This window comes from Lemur catta, chromosome 1 (assembly GCF_020740605.2).
Source record: "Lemur catta isolate mLemCat1 chromosome 1, mLemCat1.pri, whole genome shotgun sequence".
Taxonomy (NCBI): domain Eukaryota; kingdom Metazoa; phylum Chordata; class Mammalia; order Primates; family Lemuridae; genus Lemur; species Lemur catta.
In genome coordinates this window covers 237,081,093-237,103,611 of record NC_059128.1, presented here as the reverse complement: position 1 = coordinate 237,103,611, position 22,519 = coordinate 237,081,093, and the positions used below count along the sequence as shown (strand labels likewise).

The window sequence follows — 22,519 nt, the reverse complement described above, 5'->3', positions numbered from 1 at the left end:
CTCTCACTAGACAACTATTGAGCATTTACTTTGTGGCAGATTCTTTGATATGTAGTTTATTCTTTCTAAAACTTCACTCAGACTAAAAAATTGAGTATCTCCTTTGCTAAACAAATTGTCAAAAAAAAAAAGAAAAGAAACTTGGAACAGTAAAATTGTTGAACTAAGGTAGTGTAAAGAAACACTACATGTCAATACAGAATCCTCTGATGTTTACTACCACACATGTTCAGGTCTGGGTGGGCTTAAAAACACCTCAAATATTTGCTCTAACATTTCACAGATGATAAAGCTAAGACTTAACTGCTCTCTATTTTCAATAACATCCTCACATTGATAATTTTTAACACAGGAGTAAATATTTAAGAAAAGCTAAATTTCCTATATTTTGATAACAAGAATATTAAATTTAAAAGCATATTCAATATATGTTATCATCCAGGAAAAATCTCCTTCTTATATAAGTCAAAAGGGAATCATATTGTATATCTATAGAATTTTCTTACAGATCTACATAATACAATTTCGAAAAGGTAGTTCTATTATATAAGAGCAAGCTATGAAAGAGCTGATGTTCTGTTTTTAATGCATGAAGTCTGAAAAGCAGTTCTCTGAGCTCTAAGCGGATACTTCATTTACTCGTGCATTTAAAAACCTACAATAGAATATTTCAAATATATACAAAATTAGAAGAAAAAGTATAATTAATTTCTATGCTTCTATCATCAAACTTCAACATCAATTCACACCCAGTTCAGTTTAATCTATACCTTCATTTGCTCTCTCTACCCTTGTAATATATTGAAGCACCTCCTACACATTACATAAATTCATCTGTAAATATTTTAATATGTATAACTGAAAACAGAAAATCTTTTAAAGACCTAACTACAATTATCACAACTAAAAATTATTCTACTCAATTGAAATCATGAAAGTTGTATTATTTTTCAGTACAGTGGCTAGAATGTGTAAGCTACTGTATTAGGCTACAGAGGTTTCTCTTGGAACCTCCATGGTCAGCTTACGTATTGCTTTGGTTAAGAATGACTTCTAGTTCCTATGATCCATTTCCTCATGAGGTGTAACTGAAAAGATTGAGTTTGGAAGGGGGAGGAGGTGAAAAGCAACAATAAGATCTTGATAGTACAAGACTAGGAAACAGTTAATTCAAAACTGAATTTAGATTTTTCTCTATTCCTCGTACCTGAAAATTTAATGTTATATAAATTACTGATATATGTTAGAGTAGCTATTGTAAGAGAAGATATCACAAAAAGGTATTTTCTGTTCAGCTTTATCTGTTGAGAGTTTATATTACTTGCCAGATCAACAAACCAGCTGCAATGAACATTCATTTTGATTTGTAAACACAGATCACACTGAATGTGCCTCTTTAGTGATACTTACTCTAATATGACTTTATCAATCACTCTTTATTTATAAATGGACTGCTGCCATATGCAAATTCAGTTTAACCATAAAGTCTCAAATGCAACTTTGGTTACTCTGCCCTAGTTTATGTCAGATGGTTGAATAAACATGAAGAATGACTTCAACAGACATATAACTCATCAGGATCGTGCCTCAATAATTACAATAACATTTCTTAATGTTACTTAGTGCAAAATCAAAGAATATGTGTCAATCAATAAGAAAGACCAATAAATAACTCCTTTTCTAGTCCCCAACATTTTTACTTTCTGTGAATGTTAAGAGGAAGGCCTCAGGCAGGACTCCATCTCTTCTAATTGACTCAGTAGGTTTCACTTCCTCAAATAAGAAATATCTTCAAAGCAAAGGATACAGAAGTTATCAGTGAATACTACACAGATGAAACTTAATTATGTAAAACATTCATGATACAGTAAAATAATGCAGACTCAAATCTCAACATTAATACAAGTTACATGATATTACATATAACTTTAGGGAAACTCAGAATAAGTAAACATTGACAAAAAATAGAAAAATTTTTCATCTTCATATAACAAGTACCCTATTCCCCACAAAAACCCAATGTAAAAATTTGAATAATCACAGTACTACCTCATCACCGTCTTCATCATCACCATGATTTATTAATCACCTTCTATATTCTGTTCAAATATTATTAAGATGGACATAATAAATCTTAAAATACTTTCTTTTAAATATTTTTAAGATAAGCATTGTATATGTATACATATAAAAAACAATTTATTTGTTTTCAGAATAATTATTACAGACACATTTTGACTTAAGGTCAATCACTCTGTGCCTTCCCACATATACAATATACACTGAAGGCCCCTAGGAATACATAGGACCTCATAAGTCTCACCTGGAATACATTTTATATTTTTACTGTATGTGTAGGTATAATTTTTTATTTATCAGTAATTTATAATTTACATTGCCTTGCTGTATTTCATGTATCTTAGAAGTTAGCACAATTTTTTTAACACGGCAATTATATTTGGAATAATTATAAATAAATAAATAAATAAATAAACCAAGAATAGGTTGGGTCCATATTAAGCATTTCCAGAGCACAGTACCTCCCACAGAATCTCAGTAACTTTTGGTTGAATGAATGAATGATTAAAGGAGGACAGTTAATAATAATTTTTCATGAAATGCCCCAGAGTGGGAAAGATATTTGATTCTGGTGTTTTTTTATGATGGACAAGGGAAAACCAGTGTCCTCTAGTTTGGATTTGGGAGGCCCACAAAAACATGCACAATGAATCAGAAAGGAGCACAGACATTCTGAATTAGGCACAGACATTCTGAATTAGAACACTTAGATTAGACTTCCACGTCCACCAATTATAATTGTGTGACACTGGACAATTCACTGAATCTTATTTACAGAGAATAATGAAATAACATACATTTTAAAGGACAAAGATGTCCCTAAGATTAGGTGAGATAAATTAATTCAAAGTTATTATTTACTATATTATTAATGATAATAATAACTAAAATCCTAGGCACTGTTGTAACACTAATATTAACTCATTTAATCCTATGAGGTAGATACAATTATTGTTCCCATGTTACTAATAAGAAAATTGAGGGTTTACTTATTTTGATGAAGGTCACACAGCTAAATAGTACTAAACAGGAAATCACAACAAGGTGGCCTGTTTCAAGAGCCTAATCATTTCAAACTACACTACCGTATCAGGATCCAGTGGTTCTTCAATCTCAGATTCATAAACTAGGTTCAAATGAAGTTTAACAATTGCTTTTCGTTACTAATTCATAAATGGAAAAAAACTTAAACCATTTTGCTCTAATTACAAGTTTCAAAATTAAAGAAATACTATAATCAGTGAATGTTCTGCTTACTCTAATTGAAAAGTTTTAGCTCTTTAATAAGAAATAAAACTTGTGTGAGTAATTACAGAATTCCTAGGGATATATTTTTACACAGAGCTTTTCTCTTTTAAATATTTGTTGCTTGAATCCAATCTGAAATTTTAATTCATGAATTTCGTGAGTTTATCTGTTTAATGGCATCAACTATAAAACACCTATAAAAAGGTTCATGTCAGAGTCAGATGAAATTTTTCTGAAGTGTTAATATCTGTTCCTGTCCAGGCACATCACAATACAATGAGCATCTTTCTAATTTGGTCAATGGACTCAAGAGTCAATCACTTTGTCTACAAGACTTTATTTTCTCATATCTGTCACCTTCTTTTCATTCCTAGTGCATCCCTCTAGTTCATGACATCACTGCAATATTTCTGGACAACTCTAGCAGCTTCTGCATTACTCCCAACATGAAAGGTAAGTCCCAACATCTTATCCCATTTACACAAAAAGAGACACTATGTAATTAAAGACAAAAGTATCAATTTAAAACATTCTTAAAGGCGAACATTATTTTCTTACTTATAGTACTAAAGTTATTTCACTGAAGCTAGAAATCTGAAGGTTGGTTACCTTTGAAGGAAGATACAATAAAGGATTATTTCTCATGGCCTTTAATGTGATCAGTTGAGCTTGTTGCTCACCTCTCTTACACAACTACACGTTTTTCCCAACAATACTCTCTCTATATGGAACATTTATAAATCTCTTTAATCATGTCATATTAAAATTACAGCTTACTAGTTTTCATCTGTTGACTTCTGTGAATTTAAATCATTTCAAAAAATATGCAGGAAGAATAATCACGGGAAAATTAATTTTACTTTTAATTGACTTAAAGTCCTTGGCAGTAGTTCAAAACATGCTGCATAGCCAACTGACAGAGATATCCATTTTTATTTTGGAAGGAAGATTTCAAAAATATAGTTTAGAGTTTGTGCCATTCAGGAGCTCAGATGCCATTTTCCAGACTGCTAGAAAGAACATAGAATGAAAACAATTCCTTACTTTACATCTCATGTGGTAACACTGCAGCATTAATGCTATATAATGCATCACTACAAAAAGGAAGATATGGAGAAGTTCAAGCTTGAGAAGGTATTTTGTTCCTATCCCATTAACATGTGGAAGTAAAAGACAACTCTCCAAGTTTTATTGCTAAGGGTAGAAGAGAAATGCTGCACTCAGAGTAATACTGCTTCAAAGAATGCTTCTAGAAAGGTGATTATTCATCTTATTTAGTATCCTGGACAAACTTTGCTTGCTTATTTAAAATATTAAATAACACAGATGTTTCAGAAGGAGAAAAAGGCATCTGACACCTCTTTTGAGGCATGACTAATAGATCATTATGACACCAATTAAAGAGTAACCACTTGCAGCCTGTAACAACTAACTGACACTGCTACCCCGAATTTCTTAAGTTTTCTGTTAATTACATAAAATTTAAGTCTCTAATGAATTTCAATTAAACCAAAGTAGGGCATCAAATGTAAGGAAAAATTGGTGAAGAATGACTTGCTAAAAATGCTGAACACATTTTGATTTATGGCCAGGGTTTAATATTTCCTATTAGACTCTGACTGATTTATCATAGTTTCTTGGCAGACATGCAGCCTTTAAAATCATTTTCATATCGGCATGTCCAACCAAAGAAGTAGAGAGTAACAAAAAATGTCTAGCATACATAATTAAATTTGAAGGATAACAGGATACTCATTTCAAGTAACTATTAATATCATGCCCCTCAATAAAACGTTCAGATTTAATTTTAACTTCTCGAGGCTAGGGATTGTGTCTTAGTGTTCTCCTTAGCTCAGAGATTACAGAGTTTGGGACACAATGGCTGTCCAACGAACATTTGCTAAATAAATGTATATATGAACGGATTTAAGATCTTGAAGAATGATATTTGAAATAACCCAGGTTTGCTTTCACCAAAAACCAGTCAGGGGAAGCAAAATAACAAATTCTCTTTGTGCACAAGTAAGCTTGAAAACTTAAGCATACAAAACAAAAACACTGTGTTTAAGTCAGAAAGCACGGACAATAGTTATGTAAAATTTTCGAATAAGGAAAAAGTTAAAAAAGAGATACTCAGAATATATCTCATCATATCTACTAGCTTAGATACAAATGTTTGACAGTATATTACGGAGCTATGAAATGTTTTGTAATTCTGTTCTTTTCATTCACATATTCACTATGAACCAGGTTAAGTCCAGTGACCACCTAAGTAAAGTTACAGATGTGAGGATTTTATATATATAATGTTTTCTGTGTTTTAACTACATTAATTTTGTAAAACATTTATTTCTAGTAAATACCAGAGGCATTTTGAAATAATCTGTTAAATGATCACCAAACACTGCTGTTTATAAAATAACATGAAAATTCCCAAAACACATCTGCTGGTTGGCAGGAAGCACCACAATGTGAAACCTATATGTAAATGTGGAAGTATTTGGGTTATCCAAAAGTAAAAATGTTCAAAATTTGAAACTTCCATTGAGACATAAAGACTATGGAATATTAATTTAGAATTCTCAAATCTTACCCTAAAACAACTTCCTTTAGGGGTAGAGAAAATTTGAACCAGGGATCACTATGCATGTTTCCTGGTTTAAAAGAGCAATAAAGAGAAACTTGGTCTGACTCTGGGTTAGTGCTGGTAGTACTGCAAATAATAAAAGCAAAATAACATGGTTCAAAATTAAGTGGAAAAAATCAGAATGTGAAAAGTTAAGGAAATCACACCATAACTACTGAATGGAACAAATGGATGTAAGGCTTAGAATTCTTAGGACTCATTCTCAGCTACTAAGAATGATAAAAACTCTCTGATACTTGAATAAAAAAATCACAGATATTTCTGAGAAAAACATGGATAGGACTAAGACATTTTAAGGCTTTCAACAGATCTACAATATTGTCTTTTTATTTAATGTAACCTTAGATCTATTCTTTTTCCGTTAAATAGAAGTATTGACTGAATAACTTCCAATGTGTAGATATCATGCTAGCAGGGAGGTATTCTAAAATAGGTAAAGTAATCCATATTCCAGGAGAGAAACAGATAAATATATAAATATTTATAATATTAATATAATGAGGTAAGAGCTTACAGAGACATATACAAAATATTAATATCTGGAGAATATCCATTAATAGTAAACTCCTTTATATGCGGGGAATTCAAAAATAATACTGAAATAAAGCCTTTGCATATTTTTCATTAACTTATATGCAAAATTCTATGGTCAGATTAGGATAATGCATTATTCACTGGTGACATAAATGTGACTTAGTTACATTATTATTTCAATCTTCTGAAGACTTTTGAATTTGTTGTTTTTTACTACTACTTTACTTTGTAAACTGCCACTTTGTTATTACACTTATATGGTTTCTCCTAAAATTTTACCTGAACATTGTTTTGAGTGCTTGACATTTATGTACTTCCTCAATTTCTAAAATTAAAACTGAGAAGTGCTTCAGAGTAAAAAAGAGGAATAGCAAATGTTAATAATTTACAAATATTTTTGAACATATCTTCACATAAGGCTATTAGATCACTATAAACAATCATGAAGAAAATCAAGGAATTGATTAGCAACTAGTAACACAAACTACACCATCTGAAGAATGCATAGTAATATACATAAAAATTATGATATAAGGACAAAGTATTAATGATACAGCAATGACAATGGGGGAAATATTCCTGTGCCTTTTGTCTATAACAAATAGTTCACAAACTTGCAAATAGTTCACAAACTTGATAAATAAAATACAGTAATTCCTCAATTGACATCCTTGGTAGGTTGTTAGAAACTGTGACTTTAAGTGAAACAACATACGATATAATGAAACCAATTTTACCACAGGCTGATTGATTTAAACAAGAGTTAAGTTCCTATGACATGTCATTTCACTTAAAAGTCAGTTTCCAAGAACCTATCCACAACTTTAAGTGAAGAATTACTGTAAACACTACTGGCCCCGAGGTTTGTCTGTCCATCTGTCTGTATGAATGAATGAATGAATAAATAAATAAGCTTTCTTTCAAAAAATATAGAGAAAGTAAATAAAATATTTCTTGTTTTATATTTAGCCATACTTTCTTCATTCACCTGGGCCAAAAAGGTACACAGCTATTTTATATGATGCTTTAAATAATAAATTTTACTAATCAAAGGTTTCTGCCAAACTAACAGGAGTTTCTGATTCTTAACCCACTTAACCTTCAAATACTAATTACAGAATCAAGTTAAAGATGTGAAGTCCTGCAACATGTACACATATGTATGCCCCAAGATTGGAGCACCAAGAAAAACTGATGAAATAGTAGGTCATTAAATATGAAATGTCTGATTTGGGATCACAAGTGTAGTTTATTATATCTCAAAATAGAAGCAGTACAATTAATCAAAGTATGCACCTAAACTATCAACACAGTTTTGCCATCTTAATGGTTACTTGTTTATGCCAGCAGCAAAGAAGCCTGGAGAGACAGTGGCCATGAAACTGCAAAAGGCCTTTTTCCACAACCTGTGGAAAACTGAATATTTTTCCTTGGAAGAAGTGGTCAAAAACCCAGAAGAAGTGGTAGGAAGTTGGTGCAAGATCTGGTGAATGTGTTGGATGACAGAGAGTTTCCAAGTCCAGCCTTTGTAGTTTAAGCAGCAGTGTTTGTGAGACATGTGGTGGAGTGTTGTCTTACCAGAGGATTGGCTTGTCTCTACTGACCAATCTCAGCTGCTTAATCGCAAGCATCCTCATCATTTAATCCAGTTGGTTGCAGCGGACATCTGCTGTAATCGATTGACCAGGTTTCCTGAAGCTGTAGTGGAAAATACCAGCGCTGGACCACCAAACAGATAACATTAGCTTTTTCTCAGGAATATTTGGTTTTCGACTGTTTCCACACTTCATCTTTATCCAACCATTGTGCCGAACACTTGAGACTGTCAAAAAGAATCCATTTTTCCTCACACATAATGATACGGTGTAGAAATAGTTCACCTTTATATCATAACAACAAAGAAAAGCAAGCTTCAAGACCATTCCTCTTCTGACACTCGTTTAATTCCTGCAGAACCCATCTATCCAGCTTCTTTACTTTGCCGATTTGTATCAAATGGTCCAATATTGTTAGAATAGTAACATCAAACCTTGCTGCTCATTCATGTGTAGGTTGAGATGGATTTGCTTCCACTACAGCTTTCAGCTCATCATTATCCACCTTGGTCTCAGTTCACCCACATGGCTCATTTTCAAGGTTAAAATCACCAGAATGGAACTTCTCCAACCATCAAGGTACTGCGTGTTCGTTCATTAGCCACATCCTTCCCAAACACTTCATTGATATTTTGAGCTTTCTGTGCTGCATTGGTTTCATGACAGAACTCATATTAAAAAATAACATAAATTCTTGATTTATCCATGTTTTCACAAAAATTGCTCTAAAAAAAATTTGAAAGATAATCAGAAGCCAAAACGTGTTCGAAAGACTAGGGATGTACCTTCACAATAAAAATAAAACAAGAAGTGTCAAAATCAAATGTCAGAGATATCAACTGTCAAGCTTAATACTTAAGGAAATCAGACATTTCATATATAATAACCTTAATTACTGGCTGTGCATTGAGGCAGAAAATACTAGGAGTTTGCACCAGCCTAAAATTCTGGTTTTCTTTAGAGAGAAATGCAAAGCTTTTAGTTTCTTCTCACCTGTGACAACCACTTTGAAGGCAAGCATCAATCTACATGACAAACACAATTTGGCCCTTTTGTCAGTTTAATGTTTATCCTGAAACACTCAGTGGGTATCAGGGCAATCAGTGGTACATAGTCCCATCCAAGTCAGTGCATCACTGAGTCAACAATATCTCCATAAGACCTCCTACTGATACATTTGAAACATACCTGCAGTCAGTTTTGTCTTCTACCAATATATCTAAATTCATTGAAAGTCATTTTATAAAAGACACTGCTAAGTTTTCAGAACTATTATTGTTAACTTAAATAGCAATCAAGTACCTACATGTGGAGAATGATTTCTTCCAACTCCTCATACTATACAAAAATTCACCAACATCATGAATGGATAAAAGGAAGCAAGGGCAAGAATATCAAGAAAAACCTAAAGTAATATGTAAACCAAATGCATGTTGAAGGAGAGAAGCGTGGGGATTTTGAATATTTTTTCTGAGGTAGCAAAGATGTCTGAGTGCTCAGGAAGACCTTTGAAAATACAAACCAAGTATAATTCATTTCCTAGTTCTTCCTCTTTTTCTTCGTCTATTTTTTTAAATCTCCACAAAGGAAGAAGTAGGCCCTTGTTACAATACCACAGAATGTAAAACTCTTTACATTTTATCACCAAGGAATTTACTCAACAGGCATCAATGCCCCTCTGAGTCTATCTTCCATCAACCCCTAGACCTATCCTTCCTCAGATCATGCAGAGGTGCAGGGTTAGACAGTGAAGATCAAGGACTGGGAGGGCTCAGGAACAGGGCAGGGATGTCAAGTATATATTCAATCGATCTATTTCCAGCTTCGATACGACTGTGTTGAACAGCAGCACTTGCAAAATGGCTAGATCAAAATATTCCATGAATCCTCCAAATATTCAAAACTGGAAATCTGTCCAAAGATCCCATTTAAAATCCTTAACCTTTATTATAGTAAAGAAATATAAGAAAGCCCTGGGGAAGCCAGTATTTCTCTAGGCCTTATTATAAAACATCGAATCAATTTATATTTATTGAATGGCTATATACAGATGGGAGGGCTGTTGGCCGGAGATTCTGCTTCTATAAATTGGAAATTTTAATGCCTGTTTCTGTGGGAACTTTAAGTATTTGAGAGACATTTCCTGTCTGATACTCCTATTTTAGCCCTACAGAGCAACCATAGACATATGTGAGAAAGGAACATCTCCTCAGGAGAAAAGAGTTTTGGCTGAAAAACATCAACTTAAGATTCATCTAGTAATGTACTTGGCTTCAGAATCTGTATAAAAGTATGTTTAGTTGGTCATATCTATAAGTGAACATCCTGAAATCCACAGTACTATAGAAGAACTACTTATAACTAATATCACAAAATTAAGTTACATATGCAAAAGAAAATGTAAAACATAATAAAAAATCAAATTATATAAAGACACTTAAAATAAGTTTTTTTAAAACAACCATTTCAAATAAAGTATTTCATCAGTATTACTTCCTGAATAGCTAAGACAGAAAAAACTAAAAGGAGAAGTAATTATAGGGCATATAAGGAAGACAGCCATGTTGCTAGTTAAACCAAGCTTATACCTGCCATGCTGTAAGGCAAGAGGTGCACATCAAATGTCCACAAGGCTCAATCTTGACATCTTTGTCATTTTCTGCACAAATTTTACAGAGCTGAAAAGTAGAGCCCATTTCACAATATAATTCATATTGTTCCTGAAATTGGAGAAAAAAGACACAATATTAATGTATTTCTAGCACAAACTGTTAATATTGAATTTTCTCAAAAACAACGACTTACGGTAAATACCCTATCAGAATTATGTTATCATTTAAGACATGTCTTAAATTCATAACCATACTTTGTTCTACAAAATCCATTTTAAAAATGTTTGAACTTTCATCAGCTATTTTATAAGCTTTTTAATAATTCAGATTATTTAATGTTCTATTAGTGATCATTTAGGAAGGGACTTGCTTCAATAGTGAAATTAATCAAAAGACAAAACCTATGGCTTTAAGATGGCAATATAAACCATTTTATCATCTTGGTAAATGCTACATGCTCATTTAACTTCACTGTCAAATTAAAAAAATACATGTATATATATAGTTTTGGCTAAACACTAAATTTTATTTCTTTGGTATCCTTAGAAATTCCAGAATGGAGGAAAAGTAACAAACATTTGCCAAGCCTTTTCTGCCCGTCATGCAGTGTGGTCCACACTATTTCCTGTACTCTTTAAGCTTAAGAAGACATACATCGAATTTGAGAAAAAAATGCCTGAGGCTCAATAAGTTTAAATTGTTTTCTTCAAATTCTAAATTAAGTCTCTGACTCAAAAGTGCATACTTTTTTCCTATCTAACACTGTCAAGAAAACTAATTATTTCAGTAGCCAAAAATTGTTTTATTAAACTTCAATTCTCTTGAATTACTAGGGTTTTTAGCTTAGAACATTTGCATAGTAAAATTCTCAGTGATAAAATATTGAAAAGATCTGTGTGACAAGATACAAACAGATTGGTAAATGTAAAGAAAATACTAAAAAAGCATTGAGAGATACAAAGAAATGTTGAAAACAAAACTTGCATAAAGCAACATTTCAGCCTAGTAAGTGCCTACAATGTGTGTGGCCTGAAGTAAGATAAATAAATGACAATATTTAGTTCACAATCTACTAAAGATATCACAACCCTGGTAAAAAATGTATATATACATATACATACATAGATATACATGCATGCACATGTTTAAACACACATACATATATAAATTGTGTCTACAATGATGTATATATGTGTTAGTATACGATTTTTAGGGAAATTAAGGAAAAAGACAAGAGAGAATGGATCAAGATGGAAAAGAAATAACTCTAATGTAATCCAAAATAAGTTACAAATTGTTGATGTCCCTGAAATAATAGATTAGTATTGATTCTGGTTATGACTATTCAAAGAACAAATTTACAATTATAAAAAAATTACAATATGCCAAAATCACAGATGGAAAACTAATGTAACCTAAGGGATAAGAATATTTGTGAGTAACTGAAGGGAATGATGTTAATTCTGAAGATTTATTTTTTTTAAATGGTTTTATAAAGAGGAACTGTCTCTCGTGGGTATCCTTTTACACGTTAGAAAATATAGAAGCACTGCGTAATTTTTTTGAATAGTAAAGATTTATTTACTAATTAATTAATTTATTTATTTATTTTAAGAAACAAGGTCTTGCTCTGTCACCCAGGTTGGAGTGCTGTAATGCGATCACAGATCACGGCAACCTCGAACTCCTGGGCTCAAGTGATCCTCTCACCTCAGCCACCCAAAGTGCTAAGATTATAGGTGTGAGCCACTATGCCTGGCCATATATTAAATTTAAAAAGGTATCCACAAGTTATACATATGTCAACAAGTATGTTTCACATAATTATAAAGGCCGGAGGGACTGAAATGTGGAGAATTACAAATAAAATAAATCGGTATCTACTGTCTTTCAAAAAACCCTATAACTTCTCTCTGGTTTGGTGTTTTCCCTTAGATTTTTATTATTTACTATAAAAAGGAGGACTATATCTAATATATAAAATATTTTAAAATTACACTTATGTCAAATGAAATATTCCAAGATCCCCCTTCATCCTCTCCCTAATTCCTCAATCCTTGTCACTTCCTCAGTTAAATTCTTTTACCAGCTTGGTGTGTTTTTTTTATTTTTATTTTTTAAAAGTATACTCTCATGTTCATATATAGTAATTTCTTATTATTTGTTTACAGAAATTGAACTTATATAATGTAACTTTACAAAATGAAATGTTACATAATTATGCTTCCCATAACTGGAATTTTTTTAAAGTACAATGCAAAAGTTTGCATGTATATAGAGCCACCTCCCCCCAGTTGATGACTTCACGTAACAGCATATGAGTACACTATGGTGTGTTTTACTTGTAATCTACTATTTAACACCTAGGTATTTTGTAAATTTTTCACTTTACAATGAATATCCTGTTCTACAGATCTTTGTGGGCATGTGTGAGTGAGATATATATGTATATGTATGGAATATACATATATGGAATCTAGAACAAAAAGATGTTTTCATTTAGATTCTTATAATTACTAAATATTACCCTCAAGAAAGCCTTTATCAACTTACATTCTCACTCATAATCTATGAGGCTGGGAACAATGGATTTAGAAAAATATAATTATTGTCTTTAATAGGCTTCAATTACCCATTTGACTCTAAAAGCTATAGCATGTAATACTCTAATCGTTTTTTATAGTTTTCTAAATTATGATTCTCTCCTCACATTTATGTATCTACCTACCTATGGATTTATCCATTTATCTCCCTAATATAAGTGCCAATACTATATTGTAAACAAGAATATTAACAGCAGAAATTTTTATGCAAGAATTTTCAAAGGTAATTTCTGTTCAAACATACTTAGAATTCCTTAAGTATCTTTTTTATTACATATCTGTGCATGATTTTAGCTATAAGTAGAGAATCTTATTTATTTTAAAGGTATTACAGATACTTATTAATTATACTTTCCCAGAAATTGTCCTTACCTGTGTAACTTTTATATGATCATGGGGTGTAGGTTCACATAATCCAGTTAAATCAGGATTATAACTCCTCCCATCAGGATAAAGATAACTGAATTTAAACAGAAACTTTATTACCTTAAATATATGTTTTAATTACACTTATGACTATTTAACTGAATTCTTTTATATCTAAACATATATTTTGATGTTTATTTTTATGTAACATATAAATAATATATTGTATCACTGTTCCATAATATTATGCTATCTTAAGACATTTAAAATGTAGAAATCATTTCCATATAAGAAATACATGACTAATATGGACTCGGTGACTAAGCAACCATTTCTGATTAAATACCTTTAATACATGTCTCTTATATAAGTTAAAAACTTATTTTGCTGGTCAACTATATTCTATTTCAAAACACTTTGAATATATACCTATTTGTAATTATTATGTGTTTCATCAAAAGCAGAGGTAGTTAACTGTATCATTTTACAACACAATACCACAGAGACAAAAATACAATTAAAGGCCACAAGTTATTCCAATACTTCTGAGGTGTTCCTGTTTTTACAGTTTCCCACTCTCTTTCTTCTGACTCACCTTCCACTCTCCCAAACACATACACATGTGCACACATGCACACACACACACACACATGCATACACACACATTTAAAAAATTAGAAAACATTACAATTTCATGTTTCATTGACTTCTATAAAGTTATAAACACAGAATGGTCTATAGACTAAGGTTCTATTATCACAGAAAACTGAAATCTGAACTAAGAGTGATAATGCCATGTTGCTGTGTTTTGAGTTTTCACTTGGTACTCAGAAATTCATTAAAAATAAAGTTTATTGTGTTGGTAATACCTATTTTGATTAAAAAATAAGTGATACTGTTACAGCTGGATTTCATCAATTTATTAAATTGTGGATAATTCCCTTTAATATCTTCATATGCTAGATGACTTGAATGAAAAATTAAGAATACAATAGTACTGAATATTTTAAAGGGAAAAACTATTCTGTAAAATAACAAAAAAAGTTTATCCTTAAATGAAGAGTCTACAAGCATGTTAACAAGTGTTAGAATTTGCCCAGGAAAACCAGAAAAATGAACTTAGAGGCCAGGTAATTCTCATATGGTAAGGGACAGATCAGTAAGATGATTTTTTTTTTAATTTAGGAAATGGAGTTAAGTACTTCTGAATATAATACAAACAGAGAGTATCATTAGGGAGGGGTACAAAATTCTACAAATATTAAATGAAGAATGATAAGTAAAAGCTGATAAGTAATTTTTTTTTCATATTCTAAACTGGTTATTTAAAATTAGATAACATTTTGTTCATTCCACCTCAAAAATGTGTAGAAATTCTAGGAAGAATTCAGAAATGAAAGATTACAAAGATGACAATAAAAGAGCCAGAGTAAAGGTTAAAAGGTTCTATTTAACCTATCAGGGGCAATTTGATGATTTCTGTCCCTCAGTAAGACCAGAATATAGCTGATAAGCCCCTTTCAATGGCACTAAAAGAGTGAAGAATCTTGGATCGTTATCAAAATAGACTTCTGTATCATCTATGTCATATAATACTGGATTAACTGTAAGGAAATACAGTGGACTCTGATGTTAGCTAGATCACATAATATTCTATGTTTTCACCAATCTTAAGAAAAACGTTATCTAATTAATATAATAAAACCTATTTTATCCTGTATCATTAAAGTTCAAATTCAACTAGCCAAATCCCTCTGAATATGCTTCTCTGTGTGTGGGGGGGGTAATGTTAACAGTTAATTTGTATAGGAGCTTTGAGGCTTTGCTTAACTAATTACAATATTAAAATATGTTCCTTTTTGATATACTTTTGAAAAAATAGATGGAAGGCATGATAATAATACAAACAAGCTACATCAAAATTATTCCATCAACAGATTTGCCCACTCATACTCTGTACTTATAAATTAAAACTTCAAAGTATGTTTTATTTTAAAAAATAAAAGCCTGCAATCGTGGTGAAGCAAAAGCTACAAACATGAATCTTTGATACACTAAAGGTAAAATATACATAACTAAGAATAGCAAATTATGAAAAATAGAAGAAAAAAGAGAAATATACGTTTGGTGCCATAATTTGCCATACAATTCCTATGTAACGAATTTCTTAAAAGTTCATAGCTTTAAAAAATATGCATTCTTTTTCTTCACAAAAATGCCATCACTTTTTTCTTTTCTTTTCTTTTTTTTTTTTGTAATTACTTTGGAAAAGGTAAAACTTAAATCATTTGTTCTTTGCTAACTCTGGTGGACTTTCTCCTGCTAGGTTTCTATCACAATCAATGCTGCAGCAAGTTGGATCCATACATCTCTAAGTTACTCAGCAAGGCAGAGAGCAAGAAAAGGCAAAGTGATAAATTAACACTGAGAATACAAGGAGAGGATGAAGGGAATGGCACGTGACTAAAATGAATAAGAACCAGATACCTTTACTACAAAGTGGCCTATCAGACTGTCCAAACTTTCTGTATGTGCGGGCGGGCGGGGGGCGGGTAGTCATTATCAGTCAAAAACGCAAAGGAGGAGAACTTATTTACTTTTACATTTTAAAAAAGAACAGCTTGAGGTAAACTGAACTTAGCTATTAATATACAATTCCAGAACATGGAGACATTATTAGTGTAAATAAAAGGTCTATGAAGAGGCAAGGAAGGGAAGGGATGGAAGAAGAAAAAAGAAGGAGGAAAAAAAGAAAATATGGCACTACCAGTGAAAATATAAAAAAGCAATTTGAGAGTTACATGAGACATCAAAAGTCAATTATTTTAAAGAATTTTCTCTTAATACACACACAGTTTTATATCTATTTTAAAACTACTTTTAAGTACCCATCTCTTTTCCTATGAAAGATACAAACTAACATTGAAATTTGAAGTGGGAATGTATTTGCTATAACATATGGTTAGATTCAAATAATTAAGTTACCTTAAGATGGCTATTTAAAGCTATGAACAATAAAAACTAAAGAGCATCTGTTATTTCTGTCTAGAGATACAAAGCAAACGGCCAGATCACCAGCCTCACTATCCATTCTCTCCAGCACAAAGCAATCTCTATTTTTTAGATTTGTGAATCATAACCACCCTGACTCCTGTTTCTCATACTTACAACCCTTCCCTGCTGCCATCAATCAGGGCTTGAAATAAGGGCTTATTATGAGGTATGGTCTGTAGGATATTGCCATCCCCGGTGACATAGCCAATGGCCCACTGTCCCAGTCGAGTGCAACTTAACCGGAAAATATAGCTGCAAAACATAAGAAAATTATGTTAAATTACATTCAAAATATAAGCCAACTACTAGACAATTGTTAGGTTTCATTAAAGCAAAAGAAAAAACAGAACGTTTAGAATTCCTGATAGTTAAACATTCCTGATATTCTTTTAACTTTTTTGTAACACCAGTGTACTTCTCCATTTATTAATTTCTCAGAGAAACTTTGACCATTTCTTTTCATTTAAATATTTCCAGTGATATGAGAAGATAAATGAAGTTATAAACTAGCAAGTGATTTATTACCATCACCATCACATCAGGAGTGTTATGTCTGAAAGTGCTGTTGGCATAAAATGGCTATGAGAAATTATTTTTGGCAAGTAAAAATAAAATAAATAAGCGAAAATTTAAATTTAATTTGTTTACTCAGAAAAACATTGAGACAGTTTCCAGTATGGAATTCAACATATTACTTTGTAATTTAAACATTAAATTAAACATTTTTAGTTGTTAAATAACTTATTTAAAAGTAATACTTTTTCTTTCAAGCATTCCAGCCATTCATCTTTAAATGAAAACTCAAAAAAGAGTTGAACTATATTGATGAGAAAGTAGATAATTTTAAAGATAAACTAGATGGTTGCCATCCAACCATGTCAAATTCAATGCCTTGCAATAGGAAATCAAGATAGTCTAAAAATAAAAAACAAATGAAAGATGAGTCCCTTAAAATTAATCTCTAATGAAAGGAGACACTGACTTGCTTTTAAATTCATCATTATCATTTATTTATTCATTTACTTATTTCACTTTAGATCAGTACACTTCTAAGTGTACTGTACTCAATCATGCTATCATGATATCAATTTCTAGATTTTATAACCCATTAAACAGATTAAAAGTAAGTCAACTTATACAATGACTAATATCATTGGCTATATTTTAGCACCCTAGCTGCTATATGTATGTGGCAGAAATATGTATCTCTTAATATATTTTAGTTATTGATGAACCAAGTACTGTAAAAGTAAATTTATAAGATATAATTTAGCATATATAACGGATATACAATCACTGGACTTAATTAATATGTTTATTTAGTAGTGCATGTGATTTCATCTTTCAAGAAAATTAGTTCTTTAAAGAAAGGAAAAAGGTATGATTTTAAAACATTATTAATTTAATATTAGTAATAGAACCTCTGAAAGGACTTTTCAGGGAAGTCTAAAACATATTTCCCTAGAGACCCTGAAAATGGGATATCAACTTGTTAATTCTTGACATCATTAATCAGAATCAGATAAAATAATTCCACATAGACTTATGGCTGTGATGTTATGACAAGTACCAAAGTAATAGAAAGTCACTATAAATTATAATTCAGAAGTTCATTATTAAACTGTTACATTAACAAATTAATATGATAAAATTCTTTCAAGCTAAGAGTCAAATAGAAATCTTAAAGATCAGTGTGGGCCAGGCGTGGTGGCTCACGCCTGTAATCCTAGCACTCTGGGAGGCCAAGGCAGGTGGATCGCTCGAGGTCAGGAGTTCGAGACCAGCCTGAGCAAGAGTGAGACCCCATCTCTACCAAAAATAGAAAGAAATGATTTGGACAGCTAAAAATCTATATAGAAAAAAAAAATTAGCCGGGCATGGTGGCGCATGTCTGTAGTCCCAGCTACTTGGGAGGCTGAGGCAGTAGGATGGCTTAAGGCCTAGGAGTTTGAGGTTGCTGTGAGCTGGGCTGACGCCACGGCACTCACTATAGCCCGGGCAACACAGTGAGACTCTGTCTCAAAAAAAAAAAAAAAAAAGATCAGTGTGTACTATGGATCTCATCAGAATTTAAAGTATATTAAATTGAAGAAAATAATTACAAATCTGAATTTTTAGTAATTTTAAAAGTAATTCCATATTTATTCATATACTAAGAATCTAGTAAACACTGAAATACATACTTGTGAAATTCCTCAGTTTTTAATTAACATCCTTTTCTGTTGCTCTAAACACTGTTTTAGGATGGTGTTTCTAAGACCGATTATTACAGAGGAGGTTTAATCAATTCACAGAGATAACAGATAGTAATAATAACAATTTGGAAAGAGCTACAATATGGCTTTTCAGCACAATTTCTCCTTCTCATGCTCTTTTTTCCTCTTCCATTTCATTTGCACATTTTTATACCTTTTGCTGCTAGCTACACACCCTCAACTTCTTGTGGTGAATTTTTTAGCTTTATTTTTAGCACTTTTCTCTCTTAAATGACACATACAACATAATCAGATGAATTTTTTTCATGTTGAGAGGGTGGTTTAGGGTTCAAGGTCACTTTTTTTTTTTTTTTTTTTTTTTGAGACAGGATCTAGCTCTGTTGCCCAGGCCAGAGTGCAGTAGAGTCATTATAGCTCACTGCAACCTTAAACTCCTAGGCTCAAGCAATCTTTCTGCTTCAGCCTCCCAAGTAGTTGGGACTATAGGCACACTTCACCATGCCTGGCTATTTTTTCCTATTTTTTGTAGAGATGGGGTCTTGTTATGTTGCTCAGGCTGGTCTCAAACTCCTGGTCTTAAGAGATCTTTTCATGTGGGACTCCCAGTCAAGATTACAGGCATGAGCTACCATGCTCAGCCTCAAGGTTACTCTTTAACACTAAAAGTCCTCCAACGGATATTTCACCTAGATTCTCCAGTATAATTAATTTCATCAGGTAACTAATGTTTTGTTAGTTGGATCCCCAATAAAGCACAACCTAAGGAACCCAAATGTCCTTGTAATAAATCCAACTATTTTCCTTATTATGAAGCCAAAGAAATGGAATAAATTTTCCAAGAGAAAGGACCAGTTAAACACAGATATTCTATAAAGCAAATATTTATCAAAATTATTTGATTTGTTCATTAAATATGGTTTCCTAAATATATTTTAAATAACTGCATCATACTTTACATATAGCATTCAGTTCATCTTTATCCAAAATTTAGTAGAAAAAATTGCTGCACGGCAAGTTAGGAAGGAATGGAAGATACTCTTTCAGAGGGTAGTGTTCTATTTTTTTAAGATATGATTGACATCTAAAAAAGCTAAACATAATGTATATCTCATGATGCATTTCAAGATAACACTGGTAGATCTATGTTAAATGTTCTTAATCAGAGGGCAGTATTTTTTTTTGTAACTAAGAGAACTATTCAAAATGGTGATGAGACCTGGCTTTTAATACCAACACAGTCATTCAAGGTCTCCATGATGTTGAACAAGAAAACAAAAAATGCCTGTTTCTTTACTATTTTTATAGGATTGGACAAAATAATTTCCCAAATAACTTGCCCATTAAATTATTTGACTACATGATTCCAACTACATAACATTTTCCAAATCATAGCCCAGGAGCAAGAAAGATACTATATATGATATTCATCAAGAGAGTAAAATTATGGAAAAATCTGGTCATGAGAGATTCTCGAATGAAACAAAATGATTTGTCTAAACCACTAATCAACATGCAAAGTATCTGACCTGTGTCATGGTTACAATGAGAACTAACTCTTCTTAATTTAAACAGAAGATTTCAACAGGAGATAAACTATTTTCTACACTAACTCCTTTTTATATATCATATAAATTCCTAAAGAAGAAAAAAGGTAGACCTTTTCATTATGGCAGAGAAGAAAGGAAACATCATTGGCTTGTAATTAAGAAAATGTTGTTAAAGGACAAACATCATATGCAGGCACTACAAATCAAATAAAAATGATACTAGAAGAAAAAGGCAGACTTAAAAAACCACCAAATGCATTCCTAAAATGAAATAATCCTATACGAAAATCAGTAAAACTAATGGACATTGGAATAGCATCTCCCACTAAAATGTGAGGACTCTATAGACACGTTTCTAATGTCACTACTACTATACATACCTAGCACACTCCTTGCTATATAGCACAAGTACCATAGCAAAAATGCCTACTATGTACCTAATTCATTTCTAGATGGGACACAGGGGAAAATACACTAACACATGGAAGAGATATTTTCTGGTTGCGGATTTGCCATTAATAAGCTGTGATTTCTTGGTTCAAACCACAGGGGCTGATTAAACAATCAACCTCTCTGAGTCTCACTCAGATTCATCATCTGGGAAATAAAACATAAATTCTGAGGCTGTGAAGAAGCATGAGATATTACGGAAGCCATTTTCGAGGATGTGAAATTGGTTTGGATTGTGATAGTGGGATTATATGTCTTTATATACTTACATATGTTTATATATGTTTATATGTATTTATATATGCTCATATGTATTTACCATAGAGCCCAATTGAATGTCTTTAAAAATATCCTAAAATAATGAACATTAAACTGTTCTATTTATTTTGTCTATAGCACAACATTCAAGTACTCAAATATATACATACAATTTTGTACACAAACACAGGTATCATGAAAACAGAAAGTGGAACACATCCCCTTTTACTTTATGAATACTAGGTTTCAGAGCAAGCACAATGTATCAATTTAAAGGATTCTGTTAGGAAACACCATATTAGTCTACTAGTTTTTCTACCCACACCACTCACCAATACTCCTAGTGGGTCACAGATTTACGTAGGAAAGAACCATAGAAGATTTTTCATCCTCAAATACATCACATGATATTGTGGCTAAAAGAGTCTTACCTTCCGGGTTTGGTGCTGTATTTCTGTAGTCGTGCTTTAACTTCATCATATGTAAGGAATGCCATGTAACCCGGATGCGTCACAGCTAAGAAATTCCAATTCCGTAAAATAGAGCCCCATGGCTAAAAATATAAATATATTAAAAGATATTATCTAGAGAATATCAACTATCGATTACATACCAACTCGTCATTTAATACACTTAATGAAATTCTCTTGGATATTTTTGAAGTTAGTCTGAGCTTATGTGGTTTAGGTCAACCTTTGTTATCTAACAGCAAATGTGCAATAATTTCATCTCTTTTGGAGAAATGTGATTAGGCAGAAAACAGCTTTTTAGGAATAGAATACGGAAAGCAAAAGGAAACTCACATAATCTCTTCCCTGCAGTCTTTTCTCACTACAGCACTTGTGATCACTTTCAAACATAAGTCACATAACTCTTTTGTGCAAAACCTTCTAAGTTTGAATAAAAGCCAAAATTTTCATGCATGGGGTAAAGGGTCTACAGAGTTTTATCTCCATTTCCCTTTTTGTCCCTATCTCCTATAACTCCCACTTCCTGCCTCTTCTCCAGCCACACTGGCCTCTTTGCTTTTGTCTTGAACACAAAAGCCCTCTCTCACCTCAGAGCCTTTGTTTTGATTTCTTCACCTGAATTTTCTTCCCTCAAATATCCGTGTCATTCCTTTCTTCAAATGTCACTTCTTCGACAAGAAGGCCATCTAGGATCATCCTATTTAAAACTGTCACCTCTTGTCACATTCCTCACACCTCTCTGTGTGTCTGTTTTGTTCGCTACTGCTTCATTTTATAGAATAAGAAACCATATTATGGTACTTGAGTGATTTGGCAAAGGTTACACATTAACCAAAAGCT

At 32.1% G+C, this 22,519-nt stretch overlaps 1 protein-coding gene across 4 annotated transcripts in view; it reads right to left on the bottom strand.

The window, feature by feature from the left end:
- The window catches only part of CBLB (Cbl proto-oncogene B), a 198,776-nt gene that overhangs the window by 66,371 nt on the left and 109,886 nt on the right, over positions 1-22,519 (bottom strand). For all 4 annotated transcript variants that reach the window (XM_045540363.1, XM_045540365.1, XM_045540366.1 and 1 more), the window contains exons 6-9: positions 21,641-21,762; positions 16,853-16,990; positions 13,691-13,778; positions 10,692-10,823 (exon numbers count right to left, since the gene is read on the bottom strand). In XM_045540363.1, coding sequence (XP_045396319.1) covers positions 10,692-10,823; positions 13,691-13,778; positions 16,853-16,990; positions 21,641-21,762 — 480 coding nt within the window. The remainder of the gene's footprint in view (positions 1-10,691; positions 10,824-13,690; positions 13,779-16,852; positions 16,991-21,640; positions 21,763-22,519) is intronic.